The 12,536-nt window shown below is 45.8% G+C and overlaps 1 protein-coding gene across 4 annotated transcripts; it reads right to left on the reverse strand.

The window, feature by feature from the left end:
- Positions 1–659: 659 nt before the first annotated feature.
- Positions 660–11,319, reverse strand: ETV3 (ETS variant transcription factor 3). 4 transcript variants are annotated; one of them, XM_049880837.1, is made up of 5 exons: positions 11,232–11,319; positions 9,237–9,295; positions 8,392–8,629; positions 6,993–7,108; positions 660–1,876 (listed from the first exon to the last, which is right to left on the reverse strand). In XM_049880837.1, exons 2-5 carry the CDS (start codon positions 9,280–9,282, stop codon positions 735–737), a joined length of 1,542 nt encoding a protein of 513 aa, XP_049736794.1. In that variant the 5' UTR covers positions 9,283–9,295; positions 11,232–11,319; the 3' UTR covers positions 660–734. The 4 variants fall into 4 exon arrangements, with proteins under 4 accessions (XP_049736794.1, XP_049736795.1, XP_049736796.1 ...); XM_049880838.1 differs by having other exon boundaries at positions 9,237–9,292; positions 11,232–11,317; XM_049880839.1 differs by having other exon boundaries at positions 9,237–9,292; positions 11,154–11,252.
- Between the last annotated feature and the right edge of the window lie 1,217 nt (positions 11,320–12,536).

A 12,536-nucleotide genomic window follows, 5' to 3' on the forward strand; every position in this document is an offset into this window, starting at 1 on the left:
AAGTAGGTGGAAAGTCCACGAAACTCACAGCAGCTGAGAGACGGACAGCTCCTGTGCCTTCCTAGTCCCACGCTAATTGGTGATACGTTTCATGTTTCCTGAAAACTTTTTTCTTAAAGGAAAAGAAAAAATGCTGACCAACAGTAAAGGAAAAGAGAAAACGAGAAACATCTGAACAACCTCCCCTCCCCCCAAGTAAGACTCAGATTATCTTATTCCTCCCCTGAAATAATTATAAAGAAACATTTCAGGCAAAAAATACTTATTATTAACGGCCTCCCACTGCTCAACATCCCAACCATGCCCTCTTCCCTTTTATGTATGTCAGAGCAAAAAGAGAAAAAATAAATTCATCAATGGCTTTCCATTTACAAATATAAAAGAAAGATGCCTGGAACCTGAACTATCATGAGACCAAAAAGTACCTTGGCCCTTTAGGAGTTTCCTTGTCATAAAGTGTAGCCCTCAACTGGAAATGGAGGTTCCTCCTCCTTGCGGTTCAATACCCTCCTTACGCCCTACTAACCAGGAAAAAAGTGTTCACATCCCACCTAATTTACAACAGAAGATACCCCCATCCTATCCCAAAACATAAAAATACAAGTCTATGCCCCTAGAATGATCAAACCAGTCTAAGTCCCTCCCTCCCTCCCACCCCTGCCCTGAAATCTTGCTACATAAATACAGGTATGTATTTGATTATAGTATAAACAGCTTCCAATCAACCTCCAGTTCTAGGCATCAGCAGCTGCCGCCGCCAAGCCCCGGGGTCCTGACCCGTTCCAGAGGAACTTGCCATTCTTACTCAGCTCTCGGGCTTCTGGGTCATCGTTCCAGCGCCGCTTCAATCGAAGCTTGGGGGGCATCAGGGCATCTTCCTTCTTTTCAGATGTGTTGGGCTCTTTGCCAGGCCTGTCCTCACTGTCTTCAGTCACCTCTAGGGGTTCTTCACTTGGGGCGCTAATGGGTACAGAGGGCCAGACAGGTGGTGCGGCTGGGCGGACAAAGATGGTGCCTTTCTCCTCTTCTGTGGTCCTGCTCGGTACAGTGCCCTCCTCTTGAGCGTGTCCCTCCTTCTCTCGGGCAGGCTGCCTGAAGCTCTCTGGATCCTTTTCAGAGGCAAGCTCCACCTTAATTCTTGGCGGGATAGGGGCCGCGGCAGGAGCACTGCCAGGTGCTGACTCTTCACTGCTCTCAGCCCGCTCCCGGTTCTTCCGCCCAACTGGCGGGGGCTGCAGCTTGATAGAAAACTGGGTTGACTCCTCGGGATGCATTTGGCACTGCAGGGGTGGAACCATGAGCCCTGGGTAACGGGGGAAAGTCCGGGGACTCAGGTGGTAGTTGAACACAGAACAGGCTTGCGAATGAAGGTAGTGTTTCATTTCCTCAGGGTTGAAGGAGAAGCAGCTGCTGCTGGTGAAGGGGCTTAGGCCTGGTGATGGACTATAGGAGAAGATGGTAGGAGTCAGAGAGAGGGCTGGTGAAATGGGGACGTTAAGGACACCTCCACGGCCAGGTATTGGAGAGACAGCGAAGGGGCTGTGGGGGTCAGGGTATATCCCTGGCCTAGTGAACAGAGGAAGCATTATGTCAGGCTTCCGTTTCTGATGGCCAATCCCTCCTCCACCGACAGCATTCCGAGAGGACATGAGATCCACGCCCCGGCGCCAGTCAGCGGCTGAGCCATCCTCCAGCTCCGAAAGCTCCGCCTTTCTGTCAGTGCCATCACTCAAGGACTCCTGGCCAGAAGTAGTTAGGGAGCTAGCAGAGAACCGCCCTGGCTGCACATCACTAGTTGGCGAATGCGTGTCGAGAGGTGGGAAGTGGAACCGGGAGGAAGCTGTTGGCACTGGTGGCGCACTCTGGGGAACCACACCTGTGAGGGTGGAGAGGACAAAAGGCTGCATCAGAGGTCCGGCCATTCACTCTCATCATTTCTACTTATGCTAAGTTGAATGTAAAATGTTCAGAAGCAACAGGAAATAAGCATTCCAGCTGCAATCATTCCCATAATTCTCCATCTTCCTAATAACTACTGCTCAGCTTCCTCTACTCAGTTTAGCGACCACTTTCTTTAGCTTCTCACTTTATTGTCTTCACAGTACTCACATCTACTTGCTTATCTACGGTCTAAAATAGAAATTCCACGAGGGCAGGGACTTTCTGTTGTTTACAACAGTATTCCCAGCCGTTCAGGCCTTAAACAATCAGGAGGTGCTCAATAAATATTAGCTGAATGAATGAACAGCTAAAAGAGCCTTCTCCTTTTTAACTCTAAACACTCAATTTGGTAATTTTCAGCTTTGCAAATAGTCTTTTCTTGTTTTCATAATATTGGCTATTTCTGTAAAACGAGCAGACAAAAACAAAGTAACGAAACCGGAAATAACATGTAGATAAAGCAATGTAGTAAAATACCCCGAGGTTTTGTGCCTCCCCTATACAAACATGAACAAGACCATCCATACTTTATATATATAAAAAACAGATAATTAAAAACACAGCCATTATATTTGTTAAAGACTTTATGGCATATCTTTCACTGTTTCTGATACACAGTCATTACTTCAGAGGTTCAAACTGAAAAGCTCTTTCAGTCTCTCCAAATTTATATTCCTCTAACAAATTCTACAGAATGATTTCCATTCCCATCCTGCTTTCAAGCACTGAAGAAGCAGAGAGAAAATCCAGGGCCTACTACACACTCGCCCAAATTTGCTTGTTAGATTTGAAGCTGTCAGTGGAAACCCACACCGTGCTAAACACGTTAACTTCAGAGGCTCACAAGCTCTTAACTAGCCCAAAAGGTCCTTCTGATAAAGAAGGCATGAGAAAGGTATGCCATGTGAGGCCTTAGGGATCCTAAGAGGTGTGGGTGGCTTCTATCACTGACACTCTGAGGCAGAGCTAAGGGAAAAGAAAAAGAGAGAAAACAGGAAAAAACCAAAATAAGTAAAAGTTATAGAAACCTAGGAAACGACAAGAGATGCATATGATATGGTGTGGTTAGGAATCGCTCCCCATCAGCTGCCTTCTATTCTTGGTATAACAGAGTCATCCTCAGATATGACCCTGGAGTTGGCTGCTATGTACAAGATTGTAGCTTTCCAGGCACACGTGCCTGAGTAACAACATGCTACAGCGGCATCTCCCAAACCGGTGTTCTACAGAAAACTGTTCTGCAGGACTTCAAAAAAAAAAAGTTAAAAGTCATATGGGGATACCTGTTCAAATCTTACAACTAGGAAAAATAGATGAATGACCTTGTATATGATTTAAGCAGAGCCAAGAGAGTCTCAAGCCAAATATTTCTTCTACCAGCCTATTACAGTGGACGAAATTTACTCTTTTTAATCTTGACTTCATATTGAGAGCACATCTATTCAAAAGCAAAACAAACAAACAAAAACACTTCTAAGTGTTCTGAAGAAATGAATAAGTATAACATGGGTGGGTGTGGGGGGGAAGGATCCTATTTCCTAAACAATTCAGAAACGCTTGGTTAAATTTTTTTTTTGATTGGAGGACTCTTCAGTTTTTACACATGTTAAAGGACACTGTAAATCTGCAGGTAGGAGACCTAACACAAAGCATTTTGCAAGTGTATTTAGGGGGAACAAAGGAAGGTGAGATGTAGGAGCAATGTAGGGGAGAGAGCATTCTGGTCCCCTTGCCTTTATTTAACTGGAGTAGCTCTACTTTTATTTCTTGAGATATCAAATCTCAGATTTTCTTTGGGGAAAAATTTGCTGCTAAAAAGTGTCTAAATACTGCTGCTTTGGAAGAAGACCACCTCTATGGAGCTACCATGAAATCTGAGTAGTTAGAAAATCTGGGTTTGAATCTCAGCTCTGGTGCTTTTTATCTTGTCGCTTGGTGTAAGCCACAAATTGGAGTCTTTACCCACTCTGGCAAAATGGAAAAAAATAATGGCTTTGCCTAGGTTCAAGCCCTGGCCCTAACAATTATCAACTGTGGGACTCTGGACAACTACTTACCAGGTGTGCCTCAGTTTCCTTACCTGCAAAATGGAGATAACAACAGGACCAATCCTCACATTATAAGGATTAAAGGAATTTTAAAATAGTAACTGGCACATAGCAAATTATATGTATTTTAAAATAAACTAATATTTTAGGAATTAATAATCTTCATGGTACAAAAATTAAAAAAAGGCATGTATCATTTGAACATGGACTGTACATGAGGTAGTATCAGAGCAACGTTAAACTTCCTGGGTGTGATGATGGTACTGTGGCTATGGAGGAGAACGTCCTTGTTCCTGGGAGATACGTGCTGGAGAACACAGGGACAAAGTGTCATATGTCTGCAACTTAATCTCAAAACATTTAAAAAACACACGTTTAAGTAAAAAGAGATAAAGCAATACGGCAAAAATGTTAATGATTAGTGAACCTAGCAAGAATATATAGTCACTATTCTATTTTTTCCAATTTTTCTACAGGTTTAAAGCTTTTAAAAAAACAACCAACCAACCAACCAACCAACGTCGGGGGTAGGAGTGGGGAGTCACAGAGTGAGAGGTCTCCAGTCCACACTTGAGCTGCTCTGTCCTGCTTCTATCCCGACAGGTAACCATTTTTACTAGTATCATCTGTATCTTTCCAATGTTTTTATGCAAATATAAGTAAAAATGAAAATATATTTAACATATTTTATAAAAAGGACACTTTTAATGATAAAATGAGGTACTATAAGCAGAAGTGCTTTCAGCAGTATCCAAATGTTAGTAGTCTATCCTAAAACAGTTAACAGTGGGTAGGATTAGTGGGAAAGGGAAAAAGAACATTCACTTTTTACTTTAAAAACTTCTGTACTACCTGGGTACGTTACAATCAGCATGTATTACTTTCATTTTTAAAACAGGCCTCTAGGACCTAAATCAGTGCAGCACTACTTCCATCTTATTAAATCACCTGTAACTATCTCTCCTGCTAAACTGTAAGTATCTTGAGGGAAAGAACTCCGTAGCATTTTTTTTTTTTTGGTCTCTAGGGCTTTTTTTTTTTTTTTAGGGCTTAACACATTATCTGTAGCACAAGTAACATATTCAATGTCCTATCTATTTAAGACAAGCTAGATTTCAACAGCTAAATCTCTCAGGGACTGTTACGTAAGAAACCGTTTAATAGCTAACTATATTCAACCCACCCTGATCATTCTTTTATTTTGCTGTCCTCCATCCTTAATTTTATTATTGATAAAATGGGGTATCAAGACATATACTTTTACAGTGCTGGGAGGGTGAAAGACAACTCACAAAAACACGAAGCAGTTCTGTAAATGTTGTGCTCTTTTGTCTTCATAAAAGTTAACCTAAAACAATTGGCCTCTCTGGGCAAAAGTTCTCTATACAACTAATAACTCCAGTTCTTCAGAGTAATCTGTATTCAGGATGTAAACAACCAAGGAGTATGCCTAAAAGAAATGTAAACTGTTCTTGCTTTCCCTGGGTCTTTTTGATGAAAATCTTGAGCTTACTTAAGGATCAAAGTTGGTTCAATGGCCTTAAGGCAGGATAGGTTGCATAGGCCACTACTGTTAAATTTCCACACTGGGAGTCTTCACAGTGAGGATCTAGACTTCATTGCCCTTGAAAATCACATTACTCCCAAGAGCTGACGGATGCTCCATTCCAGGTTGCCCAAGTGGCTGGACTTCCAGGTTTTGATAGGCAAAAACGGGTCAAAGACAGAAAAACAAGACCAATGATGCCCTTTTGTTGGGACTTGGGGGTATGTGGGGTGAATGGAACACCAACACATCCTTCGAATTTACTCCTATATCCACCTAGAGCCCCAATCCCTCTTCCAGGTGCACAGGGAGGGTGCAAGAGTGAGAAATAGAGGAAAACAAGATTCCAGTGGCTAGAACAGGTTTGATTTCCGGACGCCTTTCCCCCAGGCATAAGGAAAGAAAACAGGTTGTAATTAGAGAGATGCATTCCAATACCACTTTTTTTTTTTTAAATGCATGCCCCAGGGACAGGAGGGAGTGGCTACAGAAGATGGAACTGTAATGATGGCAGAGTCAAGCGAAAACTGCCCTAACTTGTTGTGTGTGTAATTACATATGCATCTCAGCATTATATTCTCAGCCACACCCCCGTTCCAATTTTTCAGGTTTCTTCCAATTTTTCTCTGAAAAGTTATATTACTGTAGAATCAGGATTGGCTTTTTTTTTTTTTGCTTAACACACAATGTAACAAAGACACAGTACTGATAGACTGGCCAGAAAATACTAAAATCCATTTTCTTGGGCAGGGGTATGAGTCGCATTAAAAAAAAAAACTAAAAAGCCTTACGAGATTGCCTTCTGCATTGAGAGAGGCAGACATGAAACCTGTGAGAAGCTGTGATGGAAAGGCGTAACCCAGAGAGTCTAGGGGGGAAGCCCTGCTGTACTTAGGGGAGAGGTCAAGTCACCCCACAGCCTCCTTCTCTGAGGAGCTGTTGGTGCAGATCAAAGACACTGCTTTTCACTGCAAACACCATGCGAACCTCCCCTTCTCTGGTCAAGGATGCTGTGGTTTAGATGATATTCACTTGATAAGGGAGAGTTGGTAGCTTCATAGAAAATCGGAAGTGTTTGTAGAAACAGGTTCCCAAGTATGAAAGAGTCACTGGGCGGGGTGTTAAAACTCTAAGACCTGAGCTTCAAGATCAACACAGACCTATGGAACATCATCCGCAAAGAGGACAGTGTAATAATACCTAAGAGATTATATGAATAATGTGCAGAAAAGGGAACCAACCAAACAAAATAACAAAATAGCAGTGCACAGCTTATCACTCCCTTTTATCAGACGAATGGGAAATCTGAGCAAGAACACTGAGGCAATCCAACGGATCACATTACTTTATAGTGTTTCTAAAATCCTCTTACAATTGCTGGTCTTGGATTTGGGTTTTTAGGTTTTTTTTTTTTTTCACTCAAAATTTATTCCCCATCAAGAGAGTTTGCATCTTACCACTTGACCGAATGTTGATGAATGGGTAGTTGGGCATCACCAGCTTGTTGAAGTTAAATTTATAAGTAAACCTTTTGCCTTTTGTTTTATGAAGGATCCTCTTGTTGTAATAGTATCTGTAAAAAGGGGAACACGTATTAATTCATCTTCTAGTTACTGACAGTTTTTAATACACGTTGGTAACCACTAAGACCGCTAACTCTTGCTCTAAGTGTTACTAACAAACATCACTGCCATTCTTTTGCAGCCTGGCCCTCAGGTTAGGACTGGGAGATTTAATGGCTTGCTTTTCCCATTCAATTTTCAACTAAGTTTGGCTAGAGTTTTCCAAAGACAGCCTCACTTTAAGAACATGATCACTGCTCCTAGCCCCAATCATCTTTCTTCTCCATCTCTCTACAATTTCAATTCTATAGTCCATTTCCTTCCTGTTCCCACTGTACATCACTAACTGCGGAGCTTCTCTTTTCTGCCTTGCCCAGGTGGGGGCAGACAAGTCTCTTGGGAGACCTGATGTGGTTGGTCTTGAGGTTTAAGCTCATGGCAAAAACAAAGGAATGCAGAAGTGTTTTATGGTGCCAGGTCAAACAATAGTATACCCTAATCTGGAAAATAATATAGCCAGCTTGGCTTGCTTCCCCTTCGAAGAAGCAAAGCCTCCAGGGAAGGGGCTGCACAGAATTTACATTCAGGGTCACTAAGAATGAAGAAAGGCAAGGGAACATCAGGTAACTGGAATCTTTAACCTCATATTTATTTAGCAGTACAGGTCACAAACTGCTTTCTGGCCTCCAGGAGGCTAAAGGCTTATAAGATTTAAAGACTGACAAGGAGAAAACAGAAACTGAGAACGCTTACAGTGATCAATTGTCACATCTGTTGGAGGGTTTAACAACCATGAAATCTATGGACTGTCAACTGAGTTCACAGACACAGTCCTGAATAGCTAGGTCACTGCCATTCACTGAGACAGCTGTCAGTCCTCCTCTTGTGTGCTTTCTTTACCCTTTTTCTAGTTTCTTTTAGTGGGGCCTAAAGAAGAGAAATTTTAATACAGTCCCAACGTGGAAGTCTAAACTAACCCCTTAGATTATACATGAGCTCCAATCCATCTTTCACCATGCACTCTCACCCACTACAGAGCAGAGTCCGCTGTCAGGATCCAGTGCCAACCATGTTGGAAATCCCTCCTACATACAACCAAAGATATGTCTTTTCTTTTTCTGTGCCTGTGCTACACACATTCAACAGCTCTTCTACTCCCACTTGAAAGCTACACATTATTCACTTTGATAGTGTACTCTCTTATCATCTGATACACTTTTTATCTAACATTCACCAAACTGTTTAGTCTCCTTCCAACTGTTAACACCAGGAATGTGGGAATTCTTTCCCTTACCTGAGGGCCCGGCTCAGCTTGTCGTAATTCATCTGAGGTTTGCACTTCCTGCGGCCCCAGAGGCGGGCCACCTCGTCTGGGTCCTTGATGACGAACTCCCCATACTCTCCCTGCTGCCAGGCAATGACATGGCGGAACTCCTCCTTCTGCAGCAGCTCAAGGATGAAGTGCCACAGCTGGATCTGCCGGGAGCCTGGGGACGACTCCGTTTTGTAGGCCCAGTCAGGGAACTGATACCCTTTAGTGTGAACAGGGCACAACCATGGTAGTTAGGAGCTAGGTACATACGTGCCGGTATCGCTGCCTTCACATTCCACTGCTCAGAATCTCTAGAGTGCTTTGCAAACATGCCAGAAACACTCTTTCACTTAGCTGGGGCTAACCACACTGGGGTGAGGAAAGCACAAAGTTATCTACTCCTGTGGCAGCTGTTAAATCTGGTAAGAGTTGGGCAGCAGCACCCAGGTATCCTAACTAATCTCCCACCCTTTCACGTATTACTGAGTCCCACACCTACTTTCTAAAAGGGTATGAAAGTTCCAAAGGGAACAAGCAGGAAAGGAAAACTAATGTTTCAGGAAAATAAAGCTGGACACCCCTTACCCCAAAGACTGGAACTATGGCTCTAACAGAAAAGAGACTCTAAAGTTTGGGACCAGGGTGTGGTGACCAGACATATGAAATACATATCCATAAGAAACAAGCCTACAACTGTCCTAGCTGTATCCACCCAGTCAAGAGGTTGTCAGTCATGGCTTGGCACTTACGAACAGAGCCCAGGTGGAGACAACAGGAACCCCTGAGGAACATTCTAGGCATATCAGAGATGATTAACGTTTGCTCACCTCCACCTCCTTCTGGTTTCTCCACGATGCTACAGCCTGCTTTCATTTTCACCCTCCTGCTGGGAGACACAAGCCATAACAATTACTTGAAGATGCTATTTATCATCCTCCCAAGGTTTTCTGGCACAGCCTTTTCCCAACCTTCTTTTCCGTATCTTTCCTTCCCTATGCAACCCTCTTTCAAACATGTCACCTCCAAACTGCTAATCCCCAAATCATCAAATGATGGTCCTCAGGTCATCAGCTTCAAAAGCCATAATTATCTCTCACCTGACTTTAAACCACAAACTGTAAACACTGTCTTTAATATTTGCTTTCTTCCTCCTGACCAGCCCTTCCAATGTAAAAAAGGAAGGCTACAGTGAAACGGGTCCAAAAAGGCAGCCAAAACAAGTCAAACAGTTTGTCTTCTATTACTAGACAAGCCCAGGTGCCAAGATACACAAGCCTGAGTTCACTCAGATATACCAGTTTAAAAAAGGGTGGAAAAGAAAAAAAAGTCCAAATCCATCTGATTCCCACTGAAGAAAGAACATCTGATTTTGATTTATTTTATTGATTTATGTGAGATGGGAAAAGCAAAACTCCTCCAAGTCAGAAACTGCTCCCTCCCCCTTGAAAAATACCCTGGGATACAGGAAGTAAACACACCATATGTACAGTCACTCTATACTAGAAACACGCACCCACCCACCCAAAGTCTTTTTGAGAAAAAAAAAATTGACATTTTCTCCTTTCAACAAGAAGGAAAAAAAGGCAGGTGTTTCAGAGTCTTCTGTCCAGTAAGTGGAGGGAGTCTTGATGCAACCTGAATTTATTTCATCCAGATTTATAGTTCCTCAATAAATTTCCTGTTCCCAGCAAAAAACAACTTTGTGTCAGTCAACTCTTTACCAAAAAGGAGGGAGGGGTGAAACTGGGGAAGAAGGGACAGGAGAGGGCAGATCTACCCTCCTAGTTCCATAGGATGGGTGCTAGGCCCTCAGAACCCACATTAGCAGGGGTCTGGAGGAAATGTAGGTGCTTCAGTGGCCCAAGGGTGGGGAGGGGCAAAATCCCTAATCTTGGAAATTTCACCCAACCTAAGATTCCTTTTGATCCTTTATATTCCTCACCATACACATGGGGAAGACCAGCAAGTTTCAGTCTGGAAAACCACAGGGGGAGTTGAGGACGAGATAAGTATCCCAAAGGAATGAACACACCGACACACACACACACACACACACACACGAGATACAGAATAACAAGGCACCAGAGCTGAGGCAGGAGTTTCCTCTTCCCGGCTGCTCGGATCTCAATGACAATAAAGGAGGAAAAGCACCAATTTCCCCACCGCTCCAGGAAGTTGCCCTGGACTCTAACTCCTAAACTGCTGTTGGACCGCGGGGCCTTTACTTGCCACAGGAATGCCCTTAGCCACTACGACTCCGGGGTCCAGATCCCACTACAACGATGACCTGCCGGGGAATCGTTCTCTTAACACCGTAGCTCCCCGATTTTCCCCACAGGCCCTGGCTCCCAGGAGCTCGGAGGCGCCTTAGCATGCCTTTCAAAAATCCACTTTGACATTCGGTCCAAGCAGGGTCACTCGTCTTAACTGTGCAAACTCCAGCCCCTTGCCCTTCGTTCCTCAGATCGCGACCATTCCCCGAAGAGCGAGGCACGCACATTCTGGAGCGGCGGTCCTCCCGCTGCAGCTCCCGGTCCCAGCTTACGCCACCCAGGGCCTCCTCTCCACCTGCCTCCCGGCTGGGCTGCCCTCGCTCTGTGGCCTCAGGGCTCCGGCCGAGCCACCGAACGGACGCAGCCCTAGGTCCCAGTCGCCCCTCAGACAGGGGCCCCCCTTTCTTCCCCCGCCCCCCGCGCTGGGTGAGGCCCGGCTGGCTCGGTACGCGGCGCGCAGGCGGCTCCGACCTCAGCGACGCCGTCCCCGCCGAGGCCCGAGGGGTCGGCCCGGGGGACTCCAGCGGCGGCGGCGAGGCCGGGGCTCACCTCTCCCCGGCACGGTCCGTCTTCAGTCCGGTCTCCTCCGCGGCGTCTCCGGCTCCTCCTCATCCACCCCAGCAGGAAGTGACCTCCTCGGCTGCTGTCGTCACTTCCATCCTCAGCGGAGAGGGCGGGGGAGGAGGCGGTGCCTTCCCGCGGGTCTCCCGGCTTCACCGCCCTGCGCCGCGCCCAGCCGCGTCTCCCTTTCCTTTCTCTTTTCCGCAGACGCCAACTTCCGCCCGCACGCCGCCCCTGCGTGCGCTCCTCCCGCCGCGCATCCCGCGCATCCGCCCCGGCGCGGCGCGTGCGTCACGCTGCGGGGGCACGTTACGCACGGTCGCAGCGGGCTGCCGGGCTCGGCCGCTGAGCGGGGGTCGTGAGGACCAGAAGGAGTGACGCAGTGCGCGGGGGCGCCGGGCTGCCTCCGTTTGCTTTCCCAGCCAGCCGGGCACGGGCGACGCGCGGGTGGCACGGCGTCGTGCGGCAGGGCTAGGTCTGCCGAGCGGGGCGCTGCGCCGAGAGCCCCATCTGTCGCGGGCAGGGACCCCGCGTATCGTATCTCGCAGGAAGGGCCCAGGCGCCGGGATAAAGCCACATCCAGACCGCTGAGAGCAACGCCCATTTCCCCAGAAAAGGGCTCTGCTACCGCCCAGGGAGGAGAGCCCTTAATGGGACGAGAGGACCCGCAGGCTTCAGCGGGAGTTCCTTACCCGCTAAGAAAGGGCCCTTTCATTTAGCTTAAAAAAAAAAAAAAAAAAAAGCCGCGGAGCTCATCACTTTGGCGTTTCCCGCCTGTAGAAATCGGAGAATGTGACCGCTTTTTCCTTATCTCTCTGTATTTAGTCTTAATTTGTGCCAGTGTAAGCAGCTTGCAAGTCTTCTCCCTAAATCATTCAAACACATTTCTCCTTTTTCCTCAGCCTTTTGTTCCTCCTTAAGCAGTTACAAGTATTGTGTAAAGCATCTTTTTTTTTCTATGTTTAAGGCTATGAATCAGAATGATGAAAGATCTCAAGCAGTTCAGCTTTATCTCCACCCCGGCCCCCACGTATTTGGAGTAGTGTCCAGGCTGAGTTTCACTTCAGAGGCAGAAAAAGGAGGGAGAAGTGGAGATCAGCAAAGGTTAAATAAATTAGAATAAAGAATAAGACTGGAGGAGGTGCGGAAGACAGATGGGATTGAAGAATTTGAGGTAAAAGAGCAGATTTCTTTCTGGACAGTTACTGTAATAACACTTTTCCATTCTGTCTACCACAGAGAACGTGGAAACATCACCATTCGTTGTTAGGAAAGTTGGATATGCAGATTGGA

The sequence above is a fragment of the Elephas maximus genome, chromosome 3, assembly GCF_024166365.1.
Source record: "Elephas maximus indicus isolate mEleMax1 chromosome 3, mEleMax1 primary haplotype, whole genome shotgun sequence".
Taxonomy (NCBI): Eukaryota; Metazoa; Chordata; class Mammalia; order Proboscidea; family Elephantidae; genus Elephas; species Elephas maximus.